Below are 17,228 nucleotides of genomic sequence, written 5' to 3'. Positions count from 1 at the left end.
GGACCCGATTCATATTCCAGTTTACAGTGAGCGCTCATTTTTCCGCCGCCTCAATAAGTGTTTCATGTCTACGATGAGGATTTGGCCACACTTTAGTTATTAAAGACTGTACATCAATGCAGGGCTGAAGCACCAAAGCCTTATGCAAACGTCTATGCCTTCTTTGCTTTTTTTGTGATGTGGTTGACGCATTGATAAAACGCGCACGTGCAGGCTGGTTTTCGTGGAGGAGGACGGAATGAATGAACGAATAAACTTTATTAAAGGTCCGGCAGTTTCCTCCGGGCGAGGCGGGGGGAAGAGGGGATTAACCCCTGTCCCGTCCCACCCCGTAAAACTTTATTTGGCCAAGGGATTTGGGCACATTCGTCCCAGGGTCCCCGCACGACCCCACTGCGCTATGCGTTCATGCAGTTCCATGACGTGGGCGGCCCGGTCAGTGGAGACGAGTGTATTGTGCAGTCACGAACAATATTTTAATTGAAAATATTAAGTCGACTTCGCACTAGTGGTGCCAAGCCTGAAGGAAGTGCGAAGCTGGGTGGGCTTCTTTTTCTCTCTTCCTTTCTTTTGATCTCTCTATCTTTTTCTGTCTTCTTCGTTTCAGTTTTTCTATTTCTTTTTCTCTTGCGCGCACCGAAGGACCTCAATAAAGTTATTCATCCATCCATCCATCTCTGTATATTTCTTTCTATTTCTCGCTCCTATATTTCTTTGCCTTCCCTTTCTCTCTCTCTCCATTTTTCGCTTCCCCTTTCCTTCTATCGCTTCCTCTTTCTGTCGTATATATATTTCCCTCTCGTCTTTTGATTCTGTCTCTGTTTTTCTTGCCCTTCTTTTTATCTATTTCTCTCTTGACGAAATTATAATCATGCGAGACGCGGGCCATACTGCGCCGTGGCCCGCGCTGCGTCTGTGTCTTCTCGCTGGTGACACAAGACGCCTTGGGGACCCGCGCTAGTTTTCTGTTTTTGGGCCTTGGGACAACGCGAGCGCAAGAACCCAAGAGTGGCTTGGGTTCCGCGCATGCGTCCTGGCGGCTCACAAGCTACTTGGGTCCCCAAGCTCCTTTGGGCCGCAATTCTCAAACTCTCGAATATAACGCTAGAGCAAGCGCAGCGCGAGGTTAGCGCGCAAGCACGCTCGCACTCATGAGCACCGCGAGCAAGAGCACGCGCACTGCTGCTCAGCACAGCGCGAGAGGAGGACGCCTGCACGAGCGCCTTGAAGAGCGCGCGCGTAGCGCGGGCATAAAACGAAAGGGGGGGGGGGGGGGGGGAGAGAAAGCACGTGCACGCGTGCAGCGAGACAGAACGCACGCAGCCGCAACGTAAACAAACCGGCGAAGGAGCGCCGCGCGCGACGGCAAAGCAAGATTTCTGAAAAAGGGGGCGCTTTTCAGAAAGGCGCAGTAGCGCCCCCTGGCCTAGGTTTTTCTCGTTTATTGCCTTTGGAAATCTTGTATAATTCGATTTATGAAAGTTTCATGCTACTTTAATGAAATAGATTTCGGGTGCATTTTTGACCAGAAAGGTAAGTCTGTACCATTGGACATCTTGTATTTTTCTATTTATGATCGTTTCATCCTATTTCAAATAAAGCCGATTTCGGGCGCATTTTTGACCAAGAATATAAGCGTAAAGCATTTGGAAATCTGGTATTTTTCTATTTGTAAAAGTTTCATCCAATTCTATAAAACTGATATTGGCTGCATTTTTGACCAGAAATGTAAGCGTTTGGAAAACTTTTATTTCTTGATTTATGAAAATTTCATCTAATTTTAATCAAATTTAATTTGGGTGCATTTTTGTCCAGAAAGGCTATAGCCTTTGGAAATCTTGCATTTTTCGATTGTTGAAAGTTGCATCCAATTTTAACAAATTTGATTTTGGGTGCATTTTTGACCAAAAAAGGTAAGTTCCGATTTCGCCGAATCAGTTCCGATTTCGCCCATGACATTCGATGACGAATATCCCGAACTACGGGCAACTTTTGCGATTTCTAAAAAAAATAGGTATACCATAAATTGGCGCTCACTACAACTTTGTAGCGTAAACACATGCCCTTAAGTCAATAATTAAAAAAGTTAGCAAGATCTTTGTTAATTAGTCGCAACAGTGTCATTTTAACTGCGGCAAAGTATTTCCGCCTCGACCAGAAGTTCGTGTGCGAAAACGACAGGAGCTTTAATGCAATAAAATTGATTGGATAAAAAATCTGTATCGTCTAAACAGACACCCCGTGTGTGTGTGTGTGTGTGTGTGTGTGTGTGTGTGTGTGTGTGTGTGTGTGTGTGTGTGTGTGTGTGTGTGTGTGTGTGTGTGTGTGTGTGTGTGTGTGTTTATTCTCTATGTTTATTATACACTTCGTCTTCCTCCTTCACCACTACTGCACCACACCGTTCTCGTGTGGTTCGTCACATACGAACAGCTATTGTCGTTAAAAGATTAATTCTACCATAGTACATGGAGGCGAGTTTGGAGCAAGATGTTTATTTCCTGCACGCACACGTGATGTTTTAGTACATGGCTCTAACGACATCCTCGTACAGAAACGGATACTTGGCCATCTTCTCGTCAAGCCACTTCTCGACCTCGGGGCCATGACTCTGCGCCCAGAGCAGCGCACGCTCGGCCTCGGACAATGCGCCGACAAACGCCATGTCCACCCTTCGAGGAAATCGGCGACGCCGAGAGAGGTCTTCGTGGAAGTTCTTGATCTGCAGAGCAGGTGCGATACTTAAGAGAAGTTGGCTCAAACGAATGAAACTACAATGACCGTGCTAAAGTTGCCGGGTGTGCTTATAAATAAGCAAGAAAATGGCTATTGCACTAGGTGATGTTGAAGTAGGCGAGGCGCTGGTGGATACCCTATCATTGTTCGGGCACTCATCGCTCCCCATATTGAACCATTAGAGCTTTCTAATAATAATAATAATGCTTATATTGATGGATGAAGTTGCGGGTGTTTTGCGCGCTTGTAATCGATCTGGTGATCGTATCCTCGCAATGAAGCCAGTTTTCATGACTAGCGGGTGTGCTTTGTGGACGGCATCCATTAAAGGGAGTTGATATACCTTTGTAAACCGATCGACGCTGCGGACTCCTGTGACGACGGCCCGTATGGCATGCTTCATAGAAGATCCCGTGCCGTACCTGGAATGAAACAATGTGACCGACCAATTCCTTTTACGCTCACCGTGTTTGTGCCGATATTAGATATAAAAAAAATTAGTTATTTAACGCCAAGGAGAGAACAGGCGCGGGCGTACGCTCTCGCAAGACTCACATTAAACTACTTTGACGTTATCAATCAAATGCATTCGGCTGCCAGTAAATTGGATTCGGTTGCCAGAGAGGTGCGTGCAGTGTATATGCCTCACTTGCGAATGAGCTTCTTGAGGTTCTTCAAGAAGAAGTCTGAGGCGAGCTCCTCGCCCACTGGAGTCTCCATGAGGCTCTCGAATATGTACTGCATCTTGCCTGGAAACTCGGGCTTGTCCAAGGCGTGATTCAGGAGTCTGTAAAGAAGAAAAAAAAAAAAAAAAAATATATATATATATATATATATATATATATATATATATATATATATATATTATATATAGTTGCCTTTCGAGAAGCCGGTTGACGCCAAACCCGCAAAAAAAAACAACAAAAAAAAGAAGCCTTGGAGGCCGCTTGAGCACCGCCTTCAAAAGAACGCCATAGCGTAATCGGGCCCCCTGCGCATCGGCTTCTCAGTTGTTAGCCTGGCTTCGGTGGATGCCTCAACCGCGCCGCAAGGAAACGAACGTCTGTGCGCGTAACATTGGCCGTTTCAAACTGCCCTAAAATGCCCACTGCAAGTGCGCCATAATTCATCCTTTTGTGAATCAGTGAAGGGCCCACTACGCGTGTGTAGGCAACACGCGAACTTACGCAGCTGCTCACTTTGTTCATGCCATTGCTGCTGATGATGATGATTAAATATGGATGGGCGCTTTGTAATAAGTGGGCTTTTAAAACACCCACTCGTTGCGAAATTCGCATCTTTTGACGCCTGGCATGATTCTATGCTTCTTCCACGCAATATTGCATGCCTTAAGGAGACTTCTCCTACTACATGACATTCATCTAGTGTTTTTTTTTTTTTTTTTTTTTGAAGCCGATTCACTTGGCACGAGGGGCTATTTTGTAAGCGTTCTGCCACAGAACGGAGATCGACGCGGAACGAAGCGTCACAAGAAGACAAGAGGGATCCGCATGGTATTTGTCGAGGCTCGTCTGAGGGTCAAGACCTCAGAATAGCCACAGAACGGGCCCAGAACGAACGGATGCCCCGTTCTGTCGATAGAAAGGATACAAAACGGTCTCCGGACGACTTCTATTGGATCGAAGCGTAAGCACTGGGCCGGAGAATCGAATTAGCCTGCTTTGTGTCTGGCTTATTCCAATCCCGCGCCGATAGTCACCACCGAACGATGGATGGATGGATGGATGGATGCTATGAGCGTCCCCTTTATAAAGGCGCGGTGAAAAGTGTGCCACCACGCTCGACAAAAAAATCTTTCCTGTTTCTTTTTTTATGTTGGCCTAATGCCTCTACTTCGATAAAATCTATCTTACTACAGGAGAAAAAAAAAAACGTAAATTCTCAGCCCAGTTCTCTGCCCTTTAGGGAAGACTCTCCTTATTTTTCCCAATATTTATTTTTGCCCCTTTTCTCTCATTTTCTGTCACCAATACTCTAACCGTCTCTTACTTATTTCAATCGCGGGCGTGTTCAGCTTTCCATTGTTGTACCTAAAACCCAAGGCTTCATGTAGGCTCGTGCCCAAACGTACACCTGGGTGGATAGCTCCACATTCAATTAGAACATGCTCCGCCGTTTCTTTATCTTCCCCGCAGCATGTGCATTGTTGTTCCTCTTTACTGAATCTCGCTTTATAACTCGCGTTCTAAGGCAACCCGATCTCGTTTCAAACAGTAAAGCGCTTCCCCTTGAATTATCGTCACTCAAAGGGAAGCGCTTGAATGACGAAATTAACGACTCGTAAAATTTCGGCACCAAATCGGCTACCGCCGACAAAGGCGCCGTATCGGAAATATATTATTCTGTTTTGGTCTGCATAGTCATGTAGTCTTAACGTGTGATTATGCGATGGGGCATTTTCGCGGCTTTCCTTGCATCGTGTGATAAATAAGCCAAGTGGGGACTGCACGGGAATAATTTGACTAACCAGGCAGCGCTAATGGCGGATACAAAATAGAAGCAGAACTAAACACTTTTACAGGACGCTGCATTGCAGTCAGCGCTTTCTGAGGTTCAAGCAAGTGCAGGCGTACTCTATGAGTCGGGATCGATTCCTGGTGCATCCGAGTGCCCTGACGGTGGCGCGTTTGCTTTCGTCCGTGGCGGCGTCGTCCAGGTGGTCGAGCACGAACTGCCAGTGGCTGCCATTTTCCAGACGCACGCCTTGGCACAGCACCACCATGGTGCGCCACGGATTCTTTCGCAGAGCCCTGCGCAGAACGACGAGAAAAGAAATCGGTAGCATCTGCAACACACGAAGCCGAAAGTCACTTGGTAATGTATTAAATTGCACAATCGGGGACCAGACTTTTTGGAAGGCATTACGTGCTGCGTTGTGAGAGACGCGCATTAAATAACATTCAAGTCCTCAGTCGACTGCATTGTCGACTGCCAAACAGACGGTCGAGTCTAGTCGGGGTGCAATTTTGGCTTCTTCTTCTGGCCTCTCACGCATTTTGAGAAGCCCACTGCACGGTACCGACACGTCACGGCGTGTCCTCCGAGCTGCATTCCACATCGTTATGGCCTTCGCGTTCTTAGAATCCCCCGTAATTTATTCTGTGGGCGTAGATTGAGCCCATATTCGTCTAAGTTCGTAAGAGAATACTACAGCCAGTGATATCACTGGAGAATCAGGCAGGCCGATAAGATTACTTATACAAAAGAAATGTTTTGTGTATTCAGAACTGCTTTATATTAGATGACTCGAAGGTTCAGTTTATGGCGCTTGGTCACGTTAAATAATGGTAGACTGTCCGCGTCTACCGTGTAGCCAGGACAAAGTTCATTATTTTATATCTAATTCTTTTGAACTAACTCCCTGTCAAACTCCATAACTCCTTCTACCGGCCGATTCAAGATATTTTCCCAGTTCATTAGATGTGATGTTCATCAGTTTCCATCTTGGTGGCAGAAAAAAAAGTTCTATGGCCGTCCAATATAATTTTTAAAAAAGATACTTTCCTTGAATTCTTAAGTTAGAGATAAAAATGCTCACTTTTGTATCTTGGAAGGTTCATTCAGGAAGGTTCTGAACTTGTTCGTTGAGAATGCCAGACAAGCTTCGTTCTCGAAGTAGCACGAGTTCATGATAATCGCTTTGCGAAGCAGGCTGGAACAGAAGGAGAATAACGATAGAATAAGCCGGCGTACGACATCACAACTGCAATTTTATCAATAGGCAATGCTGAATATCTGTTGCGATTTCCGTTGCACTTGCCTTGTTTCATTCGGTTGCAATCGCATTTTTCTTTATTACAAATAAATAGACTGAAACGCTTAACAAGTTGAAGCAATGTGCAGGGAACACACTCGTGGCATGAAGTGACTTTATGGAACCAATGAAATGTAGACAAAACGCGTATATTCAAACGTGTCCTTCCTTATTATTGGAAACATTAGCGCGGAAAGATATTGATGCGCTATTGCTACAGGAAATGTTCAGCGGCCCATTCTTCCTGATTCAGCTAGCTATCCCGCATACACAGCCGCCCTGCATCTCGAAAACAAACGTTGTTATGAGCTTGTGCCACGGGCACGAGTAAGGACGTGCATGAAAATCAAATAGTAAGCATGTAATAAAAACGCGAGAAGCGTGTCTCACTCGTCAGCGACAGTGAGGTTGCTGTTCTTTTCTTGTATGAAGGCTTCGAACTTCTTCTCTAGAATGAACCGCACAAACACCTGCAAAGAAATTGATGATAATATGAAAATAATTCCGAAGGTATCTTACACTATCGCTATGGCGGCTCGAAGGCGAAAGCCTAAATGGCGATGCATTAAAGGCTGAAACGTGACGTCAGGATCGGACTCTCGTCGCGTCTCGCATGGCGCTTGTCCATCTTCCCCTGGCACGCATCCTTCTTACCACACACTCCGCCTTCTCTCCTTCGCGCGCCGTCACGCGAACGTCGCAAAGAGGAAGTGAGCTCGCGCGCACGCTGTCACGAGATACTTTTGTACGTTTCGCGCTCACGCCATGATTTTGTTCGAGGCCACCTTCGCGTGAGGATTTCACCGTAATAAATCCTAATAGGTCGCGTTCGGTAACGATTATTCTTGCAGTCGTAGTGACACGGCTCACACACGCATAGTGTTTCACAAAACGTTCGCCCAGAACTCGCCCGCCCAGCGAAGTGGAAGCATCAAGCAGCGATTATTACGAACATAAACACACACTTTGACGCAGATATTGCCCCCCCCCCCCCCCGCAAAAAAAAAAAAGCGATCATATGTGGCGTTTCTGCCACTATAATCGTCATGTGCGACTCTCCATTTAGAAGAAAGCGCAAAAGCGTTTTGCGTACTTATTAGGTAACTTCCATTGGTATAGCACATCCAGGGAGGGAGAAGGCGAGCGACACAGGGACCAACACAAAGCGCCAACTTTCAACAACAGAGTTTATTTTCGGGATCGCCAGCACGTATACCCTGCACTTGGTGCGCCACAAGACACGTGTTCATGCATTACAAACATAAAAACGCAACATAACACATGGCCCCGTTACAGATGTTTACGTCATACGCACAGATTCCATTCCTTTTGTTGCATGTGCGCGATGGATGGTATGCTGATGCATGCGTCTCCTAAACATGTCAATGCCACTGGGATTCTTGGTAGTTTAGCGTAAGTGAAAAGAAACTCTATTGTTGAAAGTTAGCGCTTACGAAGACGGACGATATATATTTACGGCGCTGTTATCTGTTTCCGCATTTTCGAAACGGAGCCAGGATATACCGACCTGATACTTTCTGTAGTACTTGGTCTTCCTGATCAAGAAATCGAGGTCATGCATGCCGTCCAGAGCCGATTTCCAGGGCATGTAGTCGTCTTCTGGACGAACCAAGTCCAGGAACTCCAAGGCAATGTCGTAAGCCAGGTGGCCGTTCCTGAGAAGACGCACGTAAAGAACAGCATGACGAAAAACGCAATGATCGAAACTGACCTGGTCAACGGTGTAAATTTCTCATATCAATTTACTACTTTTACCTTTTTTTATTTGCTTACGAAACAGAATGTTGGGTGTGCCGGCGACGTGACGGATGGATGTATGTCCCAAGTTTGGCAACAGGCGCGTTTATGTACTGTGTCCTATATTTTCCTATAATTCTTTTCTACATGTTAGTGGCGCTTTATGCCGTTTTTGGGTTGTCTTGGCGCAATATTTATTTGTAATGCATTCACTCACCGCAGTGCTCTAGCGGTATGGTGCTCGACTGCAGACCCGAAGGTCGCGGGATCGAATCCCGGCCGCGGCGGCCCCATTTCGATGGAGGCGAAATGCCATAGAGGCCCGTGTACTTAGATTTAACACCACAAAACAAAATGTCTGGAGCCCTCCACTATGGCGTCCCTCATAATCATGTCGTCGTTTTGGGATGTAAAACCGCAACAATCATAGTATTTGTAAGCCCCCCCCCCCCCCAAAAAAAAAAAACGAAAAAAAAACGGCAAGAAGTGAAAGATGGAAGCTTGCGATGAAAAAATCCGTAAACAGGGGGTGGGTGCTCGAGCCGACGTTTCGACAAGTGGACTTGTCTTCTTCAAGGCTGGAACTGCCTTGAAGAAGTTCCAGCCTTGAAGAAGACAAGTCAACTTGTCGAAACGTCAGCGCGAGCACCCACCCCCTGTTTACGGATTTTTTCATAGTATTTGTAAGGCATTCAAATAACAATCAGCAAAATGTATTCAGTGCAAATTAAATTGTGTGAGTATTCGTCAGGCTATACTTTGCCCCACTGGCACGAAGCCAGAAACGTGAAGATTTTCGAAGTACCATTACGTAAAAGGGTGCAGGCGTGACCGCGAAGCTTTTGGATGACTGTGGCGTTAAAAAAGAACTGGCACCAGTCTAAAAAAAGAAATATTCGGATACAGTTCTGCGGCAACCAGCAACACGCAGACTCAGGTACGCGCAGTGCCCACAGAAAGCGGTTTACTAAAACTGGTATATGAGTCGATGACGGTGAGAATAAATCGCAGAACTCACGAAGACAGCGAGGAGAGAGGGCAGCAGACAGGAACTTGTAATAATGCGCTCTGTTAAATCTGTAGACGGCGTTTTCCGTCAATGCTCTCTCTGCTGCTACCAAAAAGTAAAAGACCGCGGTCGTGTGCATGACGAAACACAGATTATGCGCTTAAAGGCAGGCTAAAAGGCAACAAAGTGAATTTTCACATGCGAAGCGTTCAAAAAAACTTATTTCACTCATATACCAGTAAAAATGTTGATTACTGGAAGAAGCAATAAAAAGTATGCCGTCTTTCAGAAGCATTATACGTTGGACCAGTTGGTGCATCGTTTACAAGATTCCGCCGCTGAACTACGCTGAAGTTTAGGTACGTTGGCCAAGCGGGTCACGAAGAAGAGACTGCCTCGGGAAACACTCGCCGTCCTCTTCAAAGGGTGGCGTGCACCTGCCGACCTACCTATTACGGCTGCACAGTGCAAAATGTGTTATCTAAGCAGGAATGATCATTTCCGGTGCTTTTGCATGTATAAGCATTGTTTATGCCATCTGACTGCGCACATGCCTCGTACACTTTGTTGGAAACCCACTATTCACTATTAAACTTCAGTCGTAAGAGAGCGTCTGTCCTACTCGCATAGTACCTTCCCGCCCTGATTACCGCTCCGTGATGTTCTCCCGGCGCAAAGCTCGTCTCATGGTAACGCAAAGAATTTAATGTCAACGAAGCGTATTTTGCTGGTGAAGTTTAGCTTGGCATTTCGCCTAATGCCTCACTTTAACGCTTACTTAGATATTCCTAACCGGAACGGATGGTTCAAACAAGTCTTACTTTGCAAGATCCAAGGCATCATCAATGAGCTGTGCCCGATTCAAGACGTGTATTGCCTAGGAAAGAGAGAGAAAGAGAAAACGTGTTGGTAACGTGTCTTTTGGGAAGAAGTTTATACCAACTGAAAACTGCGCGAAGTATGAAAACGACGACTTTTCTAGAGCAATTGTTTCTTTTATTTCGTCACATGTAAATATCCGATGCCAAAATAGAGCAGCGCACCATATGCCCAAATATAGAAGTGCGATACTCCAGGCCAACAGCCAGATAATGTTTCAGACAGGCATGCGGGCCACCACTTATTCAAGTGTGTCACGCTGCAGCCATACTGAATTAACTGCATTACTCATAGCTCTGTCGAGACCACCCAAAGTTTCTCTTTGCGTTAAAGAATAGACACTCGAGCAGCCTATAAACCCAGAACTTAAAAGGGGTCGTAACACCGTCACCCAACGGTTTGCGGTTCCTTTCCTGAAGAAGACAAGTAGAGTGTCTACTTTGCCTACACCTATATGAAAAATGGACTGTAAAAGAATATTTCAGTGCAAAATAAGCCCTAGAAGTCGCCGCCTATAAACCCCGTCCACCGCCGGATTCGTCATTTTAACATGGCGTGTGTGACATCATGTGCCGCATGGAGCGTAGCCATTGTCTTCTACCAACGTTTCAGCCGCTGCAGATCGTTCAATTTAATTGGTGAGCGTGTGCGTGTCAGAAAGAGCGAGAGAGAAGAAGAGCACGTGTTCTCATCCTACGACAGCCAGCTGCGAGACAAGAAGTGAAAAAAAGAGAAGGCGAAGCGATAAAATGCTCGAGCCAGTCTGACACTCGAAAGCAAAGAGAGCAGTCATTCCGAGCCCCCGCTCGACATTCCAGTTTTCCCCCGGAGTCGCACCTTTTGTCGACTCGTAATAGCCACATTGTGTTTTATCGAAAATGTAAAAAAATGCCTCTTTTATAGCACTATATCTCACACCATGCCTCTGCAGGAAGCCGGCCACCTTTATAGCTACGTAACAGTGCAGGAAAGATGGACACGAAAAGTATAAGCGGTACACACGTTACTTGCGCTTGTTTTCGGCACGGTTTCCTCGCTATCGGTCTAGCACGTGGATTGGCTCAGATTAGTGTAGCTCGGGAATATATTTTGCGCACTTTTAATATGACAGATGAGCGTCATAACCATTATCATGTTCTCTGCGCGTGCGCAATAGTGTCACGCATCATTTAGACATGACTTGGCCAGGAGCGCACCTCAGCGAAACAAAAGGTCTCAGACACACACTTCAACAACAAAGTCGTGCCTTAAAGCGAGGCTCCCACCTCGGGTTTCTCTCTCAGTTGAGACTGCAGCAGCCTCCAGTTGAAGATGTCATAGTTGACCCGGTAGTAACCAACGCGCTGGATGTTCACTATCAGCCACTGGTTGCCTGCTTCCACTTTTTTCTTGAGTTTCCCTGAACGCGCGCAGGTGCGAGAGATTTCGTTTTATGCTGGTTCGCATTCTAAAACAAATGAACCGGGCTCGTGATTGCATCGGTACGTGCTGTCGTCTAGAGTCATTTAATCATACCTGTTCTGAAACACGAACATGCCCATAGACGAATTCGCGGAGGATAGCAAACAGACGTTATATAATATAATATCTGGGATTTTACGTCCCAAAACCATGATATGATTATGAGGGATGCCGTAGTGGAGGGCTCCGGAAATTTCGACCATCTGATGTTCTTTAACGTACGGACTTCTACCGTTTCGCCTCCACCGAAATGTGACCGCCGCGGCCGAGATCGAACCCGCGACCTTCGGGTCAGCAGCCGAGCACCGTAGCCCCGGGCCTGATCCACCGTGGCGGACCGCAAACGGACAAGCCACAGGGAAGCGACGGCAGAAAACACATTTCGTTGCCCCGATCGTTGCAGTATTCGCTGTCTTTGAGCGAGTTGCCGCGGCAAAAATTAGAATTGCTTTCAAGAAAGGTCGAAGAGTTCTGTGGTTAGAGTACCATTTGCGAAATGTAAGCCACAAACGTAAAATCACTGCTTGCTTCATCAATGCGACATCTCTTGAAGGTTTGGGCAATGCAACACAGAAAAATACTGTCTATTGGTTTGTTTTTCCTGGCTACAGAAGGCACCACAATCAGCAAATCTCGCGTTTTGGCCAACGGCGTGTTGCCATTTTGTGATACATGGAGCTTATATGGAGTTTCGTATGGTTGAAGAACTCTGAATGTCATCGGCTGCCATCGTAGGTCTACCACCTTTGTCACCAAACGGCGACAAAGCGCGTCTGCTCTTAGCTTTTACCATTCGCACACGTAGCCAAGTACGCTTATTCGACTTGTGCATTCCTTGGCTTTTGGTTTTTAAAATGCTATAGTGCACCCAAAAGCAGGCCCAATCTTCTAACAACGAAAAGCTCCATTTAAAGTTGCAACATTTTACTTAAGTGCATTCAAATTTATACGCAGTTTCTATTTCTTAACAATCGGTGACACGTGATTACTTACAGCAAGTATTCGGCTATGCTTTCTGAATGTGACCTGGTTGAAGAAGGGTACACTGAAGGGGGCCAGGTGGTACATGTTGGAAACAGCGCGGAGACGGGACAGAAGGGAAGAAGCACAGCGCTTGTGTTGTGTGCGTATTTCATTCTGCCCCGTGTCGGCCTCGACCTTCTGGGACCTTTCCCACTTTCTCACAACGGTAACAGATGGGTCGCCGTCGCTACGGATTATTCTACCCGTTTTGCCATTACGAGACCTCTCCCGAGCAGCTGCGCTACAGACGTCGCCGACTTTTTTGATACAAGACGTCATCTTACATCACGGCGCTCCTCGTCAACTCATCACAGACCGAGGTCGCTACTTTTTATCCAAGGTAATCGAGGACCTAATTCGCTCTTGTGCAACCAAGCACAAGCTTACAACGGCCTATCATTCCCAAACGAACGGACTCACAGAACGTTTGAATCGCACGATCACTGACATGCTCGCCATGTATGTCTCGACTGATCATCGCGACTGGGACATTGCTCTACCCATTGTCACTTTCGCTTACAACAGCTCGCGCCACGACACTGCTGGATATTCTTCCTTTTACCTTTTGTATGGAAGAGTCTTTATGAATAAAGTTTAAATTCGCAACGCAACGCAAGTACTGCGTGTACTGCTTCTGGTGTCTTGTGCTTTCGCCTTCTTTCATTTCATGCGCTTCGATCAGTGCCTTTTGAACCTACTGTGTACAACAAGGTCGTAATGGAAGATGCGATAGAGTTAAGAGCGAACCCACTTTCTGTGAGCGTGCAAGTGCCGCACTCACCTTCTCGCTTGTTAAGCCATTCGATCTTGGCATTCTCGTCGAAGTTTTTCTCTGACATGGTCGTGTACGTCATGGGAATGTTCCAGGTGGTTTTCCTGTAAATAAGGAAGAATTTCACAATGGCTGTGTTCCAGTTCTGGACAGCATCGTAGACAGTCTACGCTGACAGCTTAGAAGACTGCATCGAGCCCCAGTCATCAGAGTAATCGAATGCATCTGAATGACGTCTGCGCGACGAGAGGCCACCTCGCGTCGATAAGAGAGAGCTAAGAAAAACAAACGTAACTACTCCTATTTATTAAATGCGAAGCATTACTTAGCGAACCTTTTGCACTTTGAGCGTTTCTATCTATCTATCTAGCCGCCTACGTCTGGGTGCTCTCATGATCGCCTCCTTAACTTGGTGTATACCAAAATTGGCATAGGGGGGTAAGAGTATTTGATGAATATGACTGCCGGGTCATGACATGAATAACGCGAAAATCCTGTTGCGTACGTCGTCAAACCCTTTCCTCCAGACACGTGTAGCACATACCTGTTTACCACGGGCCGCGGTGTACGGGCATGCGCCACAGGTGACTGATAGTTTATATCTACCCAGGAACGGCCAGAACAGACATTGGTAACTTAAATGCGAGAGCGTTAAGAAAAACTGACATCGGCAGCGTTGACCCGACTAATGGAAAAATCAAAATTGGGATCCCAGCAGGAATCGAACCCAAGCATTCTGCGTGGCAATCACGTATTCTACCACATAGCCACCCCAGGTCTATAAACTGGTTTGTAAAAACAGCATATGCAGGCGTAATGTCTGTGCAACGTCAGTTGGGGTTCTGTTGCTGGCTATCTAATTTTACAATAAAGCTATAAACACTACACATGTACTCCGACGATACAGGCGTCATATCAGATTAACGGCTCTGGTTCAAGTATTGGCTCCGCTTTTGTAGCAGTCCAATAAACGTTACATTTGTATTCCTATGATTCAGCAAGCTGTATTGAAGCATTGCTCGACCCAGGAGGAATACATTAACGAAAGCTACGTATGATATTCACAAGACTGCACCATAAAGTGCATGATACTGACGTATGTACTCTAACGTGAGGGCTGACGTTACGTCGCACCATAAGTTACCCTTTAAACGCCTGTGTAGTCTACGTGCCTGGGAAGCCCACGATGTGCACACAGCTACTACACTTACAAAAACACATCGATCCACCTCGTAACGCTTGGCTCAACGCCATAAAATACAGCATAGAAGTACTCGCTGACTGCTTCGCATGAAACCGATTCCCACAACGCGTGGGATCTGCCGAATTTTCTGCCTTCTTTAGTGTTCAAGTCTATGAAAAAATTGAACGTAGCTCACATTGAGCACCTGGAAAAGCGTCTGCTTGTCTGCAGACGACACTACCGGCGAGATCCGAGCTATATGAGTGGTGCTTTGAGCCGCCATCTTGTTTGGACAGCAATGTGTAGCCTGCATCGTTTATGTCTCCGATGCCGTCTTCTCGAAGCTGTCTATATTGCCGGATACGTGAGATTTAGAATGGGACTTAAGATGGCCGCTGTCCACTTAGCTGTCTATTTAGCCGTCTACGGTGAGTATTGGAACACATCCAATATCGAAAATGTCTTGCCTATGTGCACAATCCTTATAATGTAAACGAGGCCTCACTGTGTTCACGTTCTTGGTACAATGTGGTGACGCCCTGTCAGTGTAGCCTGCATCGTTTATGTCTCCGATGCCGTCTTCTCGAAGCTGTCTATATTGCCGGATACGTGAGATTTAGAATGGGACTTAAGATGGCCGCTGTCCACTTAGCTGTCTATTTAGCCGTCTACGGTGAGTATTGGAACACATCCAATATCGAAAATGTCTTGCCTATGTGCACAATCCTTATAATGTAAACGAGGCCTCACTGTGTTCACGTTCTTGGTACAATGTGGTGACGCCCTTTCAGAGCGATAACGTACAAAACCCTCCTTCTCCACTGATGCAGCAAATGCGAAAAATCAAAGACGAATTTTACGTTGCGCTGTGTTACATGATTTCGCGATCACTCTGAGCGTTCATTGGAGGTATGTCATGCCTATATACCTAATGCAATTTGTGTTAAACTTCCTATAAGCGCATCATACTTTCAAATGCTAATGAACAACAACAACAACGACCAACATTTCAGTGGTTCTTAAAATTTTACCCGAGATGCCAGCGCTAAAAAAAGGACTAATTTCTATTGTAATAGATGCTCGATATTACATATCCTAAAACGGCAGAAAATCCATTTCTGTCTCCAGTTGAGATTTGTGCCATACAACATAAACTGACTCCAATTAAACTAAGGAAGCCCTGACTAAGTAAATTCTTTAAGTAACAGCGCAAAAAACGACCGTACACAGAGAAGAAAAAACCGTGCAGCTCTGTGTGCGTCTTCTGTATGCCCTGTCGTTTTTTGCGCTGTTCTTTGAAGTATGTACAACCAACTAATTCGCAATTTTGAAGTAAATGTTTTTCGTTTCAAGTTAATTTAACTGAATAGCATATCCTGGTCACATTTTAAAATTTTGGAATTAATCTATCACTTTTCACAACGGATCCTCGACTGTGGAAGACGCCAGTCTCACGTGTCATGCCGGTTGCCCCTTGCCGGTGCGTAGGCTTCCTGCGTGACGACGACTGTTCCCGTGCTGTAGTTCCTGGTGGCCGTCAGCAGAGGGTAGCCGGGTGTCTTTACCCAGGACTTCATCACTCGCTTCACGCTCACCTTTGGTTCGTCACCTTGAGCCTGTGGTTAGGGCTGCATTTGTTAGTCACCACTACAATGGACGCCAACGAAAAGAGAAATACCTTGTCATCAGGGGCGGCGCCAGGATTTTTTTACTGGGGGGGCACCCACGACAAGTGGGTTCCTTCAGGGGGGCAGAGAGGCTGGGAACATATGCATTGTATTTTGACTATGCTTTCTCTTGGGGGGGGGGGGGCAAAAGGGGGGCAGGCGGAAATTTTGGGGGGGCTGGAGCCCCCCCAAACCCCCCACTGGCGCCGCCCCTGCTTGTCATCCTTAAAACTGCGCGAAGTATTAAGTCCCACCGACAATGGAGTAGATGCCAAATGCTCAAGCGGGTTGTCGCGTTTTCTCAGCTTTTGTTGTTGTTATTCGAAGGATCTTGCGTAAGACATACCGTATTTACTCGAATCTAAGCCGATCTTTTTTTTCTCGAAAAAAAAAAAAAACGATGTGCGAAAGATGGGGGGAGGGGGGTCGGCTTAGATTCGAGTACAATGACTAAGTCTTTTTTTTCTGGCCTTGCGAATTTCGGGGGTCGGCTTAGAATCGGGGCCGGCCTAGATTCGAGTAAATACGGTATATAATAAAAATTGCAGAAGGGAAAGAAATGAACGCGCGCAGACCTGTCTGATTCAGGTACTGCAGAAAGGAAATGACGCGTATATGTTGTCTGTTATCCAGCGGGTGAAGTCATGCGGAACAAGTGGCTTTTCAATTTTTCCTCACTGAGCACGCTGTACATTTAGTATCAAGGCAGAGCTATGGCCACATTTCGCCAGGCTACAGAAAGTACGTGACAATGACCTTGCTTTCGCCGACATGCTAATGCGTATTACACGCTGGAAGTGAAAACTTTTTCTACCTCCAGCAATACTCGAACCGTCACTGGCTTTCTTTTCATAGCATAGGACTGCTGGATCCCTTGGTCGACAACGGCCCGCGTGCATATTTTTGTCACTAAGCACATTCAATTGTTACAGTACGAGTAGGGCCCACGCGGCTGATACATCTCAAAT

The 17,228-nt window shown here is 46.3% G+C and overlaps 1 protein-coding gene across 1 annotated transcript in view; it reads right to left on the bottom strand.

Moving 5' to 3' along the window:
* Positions 1-2,518: 2,518 nt before the first annotated feature.
* The window catches only part of LOC119397690 (thyrotropin-releasing hormone-degrading ectoenzyme), a 139,483-nt gene continuing 124,773 nt past the window's right edge, over positions 2,519-17,228 (bottom strand). Inside the window, exons 17-21 of the mRNA XM_049416663.1 lie at positions 6,293-6,406; positions 5,328-5,504; positions 3,383-3,520; positions 3,077-3,155; positions 2,519-2,719 (exon numbers count right to left, since the gene is read on the bottom strand). Of these exons, the coding sequence (XP_049272620.1) occupies positions 2,519-2,719; positions 3,077-3,155; positions 3,383-3,520; positions 5,328-5,504; positions 6,293-6,406 (709 nt within the window). The remainder of the gene's footprint in view (positions 2,720-3,076; positions 3,156-3,382; positions 3,521-5,327; positions 5,505-6,292; positions 6,407-17,228) is intronic.

Source organism: Rhipicephalus sanguineus, chromosome 6 (assembly GCF_013339695.2).
Source record: "Rhipicephalus sanguineus isolate Rsan-2018 chromosome 6, BIME_Rsan_1.4, whole genome shotgun sequence".
Lineage (NCBI taxonomy): Eukaryota > Metazoa > Arthropoda > Arachnida > Ixodida > Ixodidae > Rhipicephalus > Rhipicephalus sanguineus.
The sequence above is the reverse complement of the archived record's forward strand: the minus strand, read 5'-3'. Positions and strand labels throughout refer to the sequence as shown.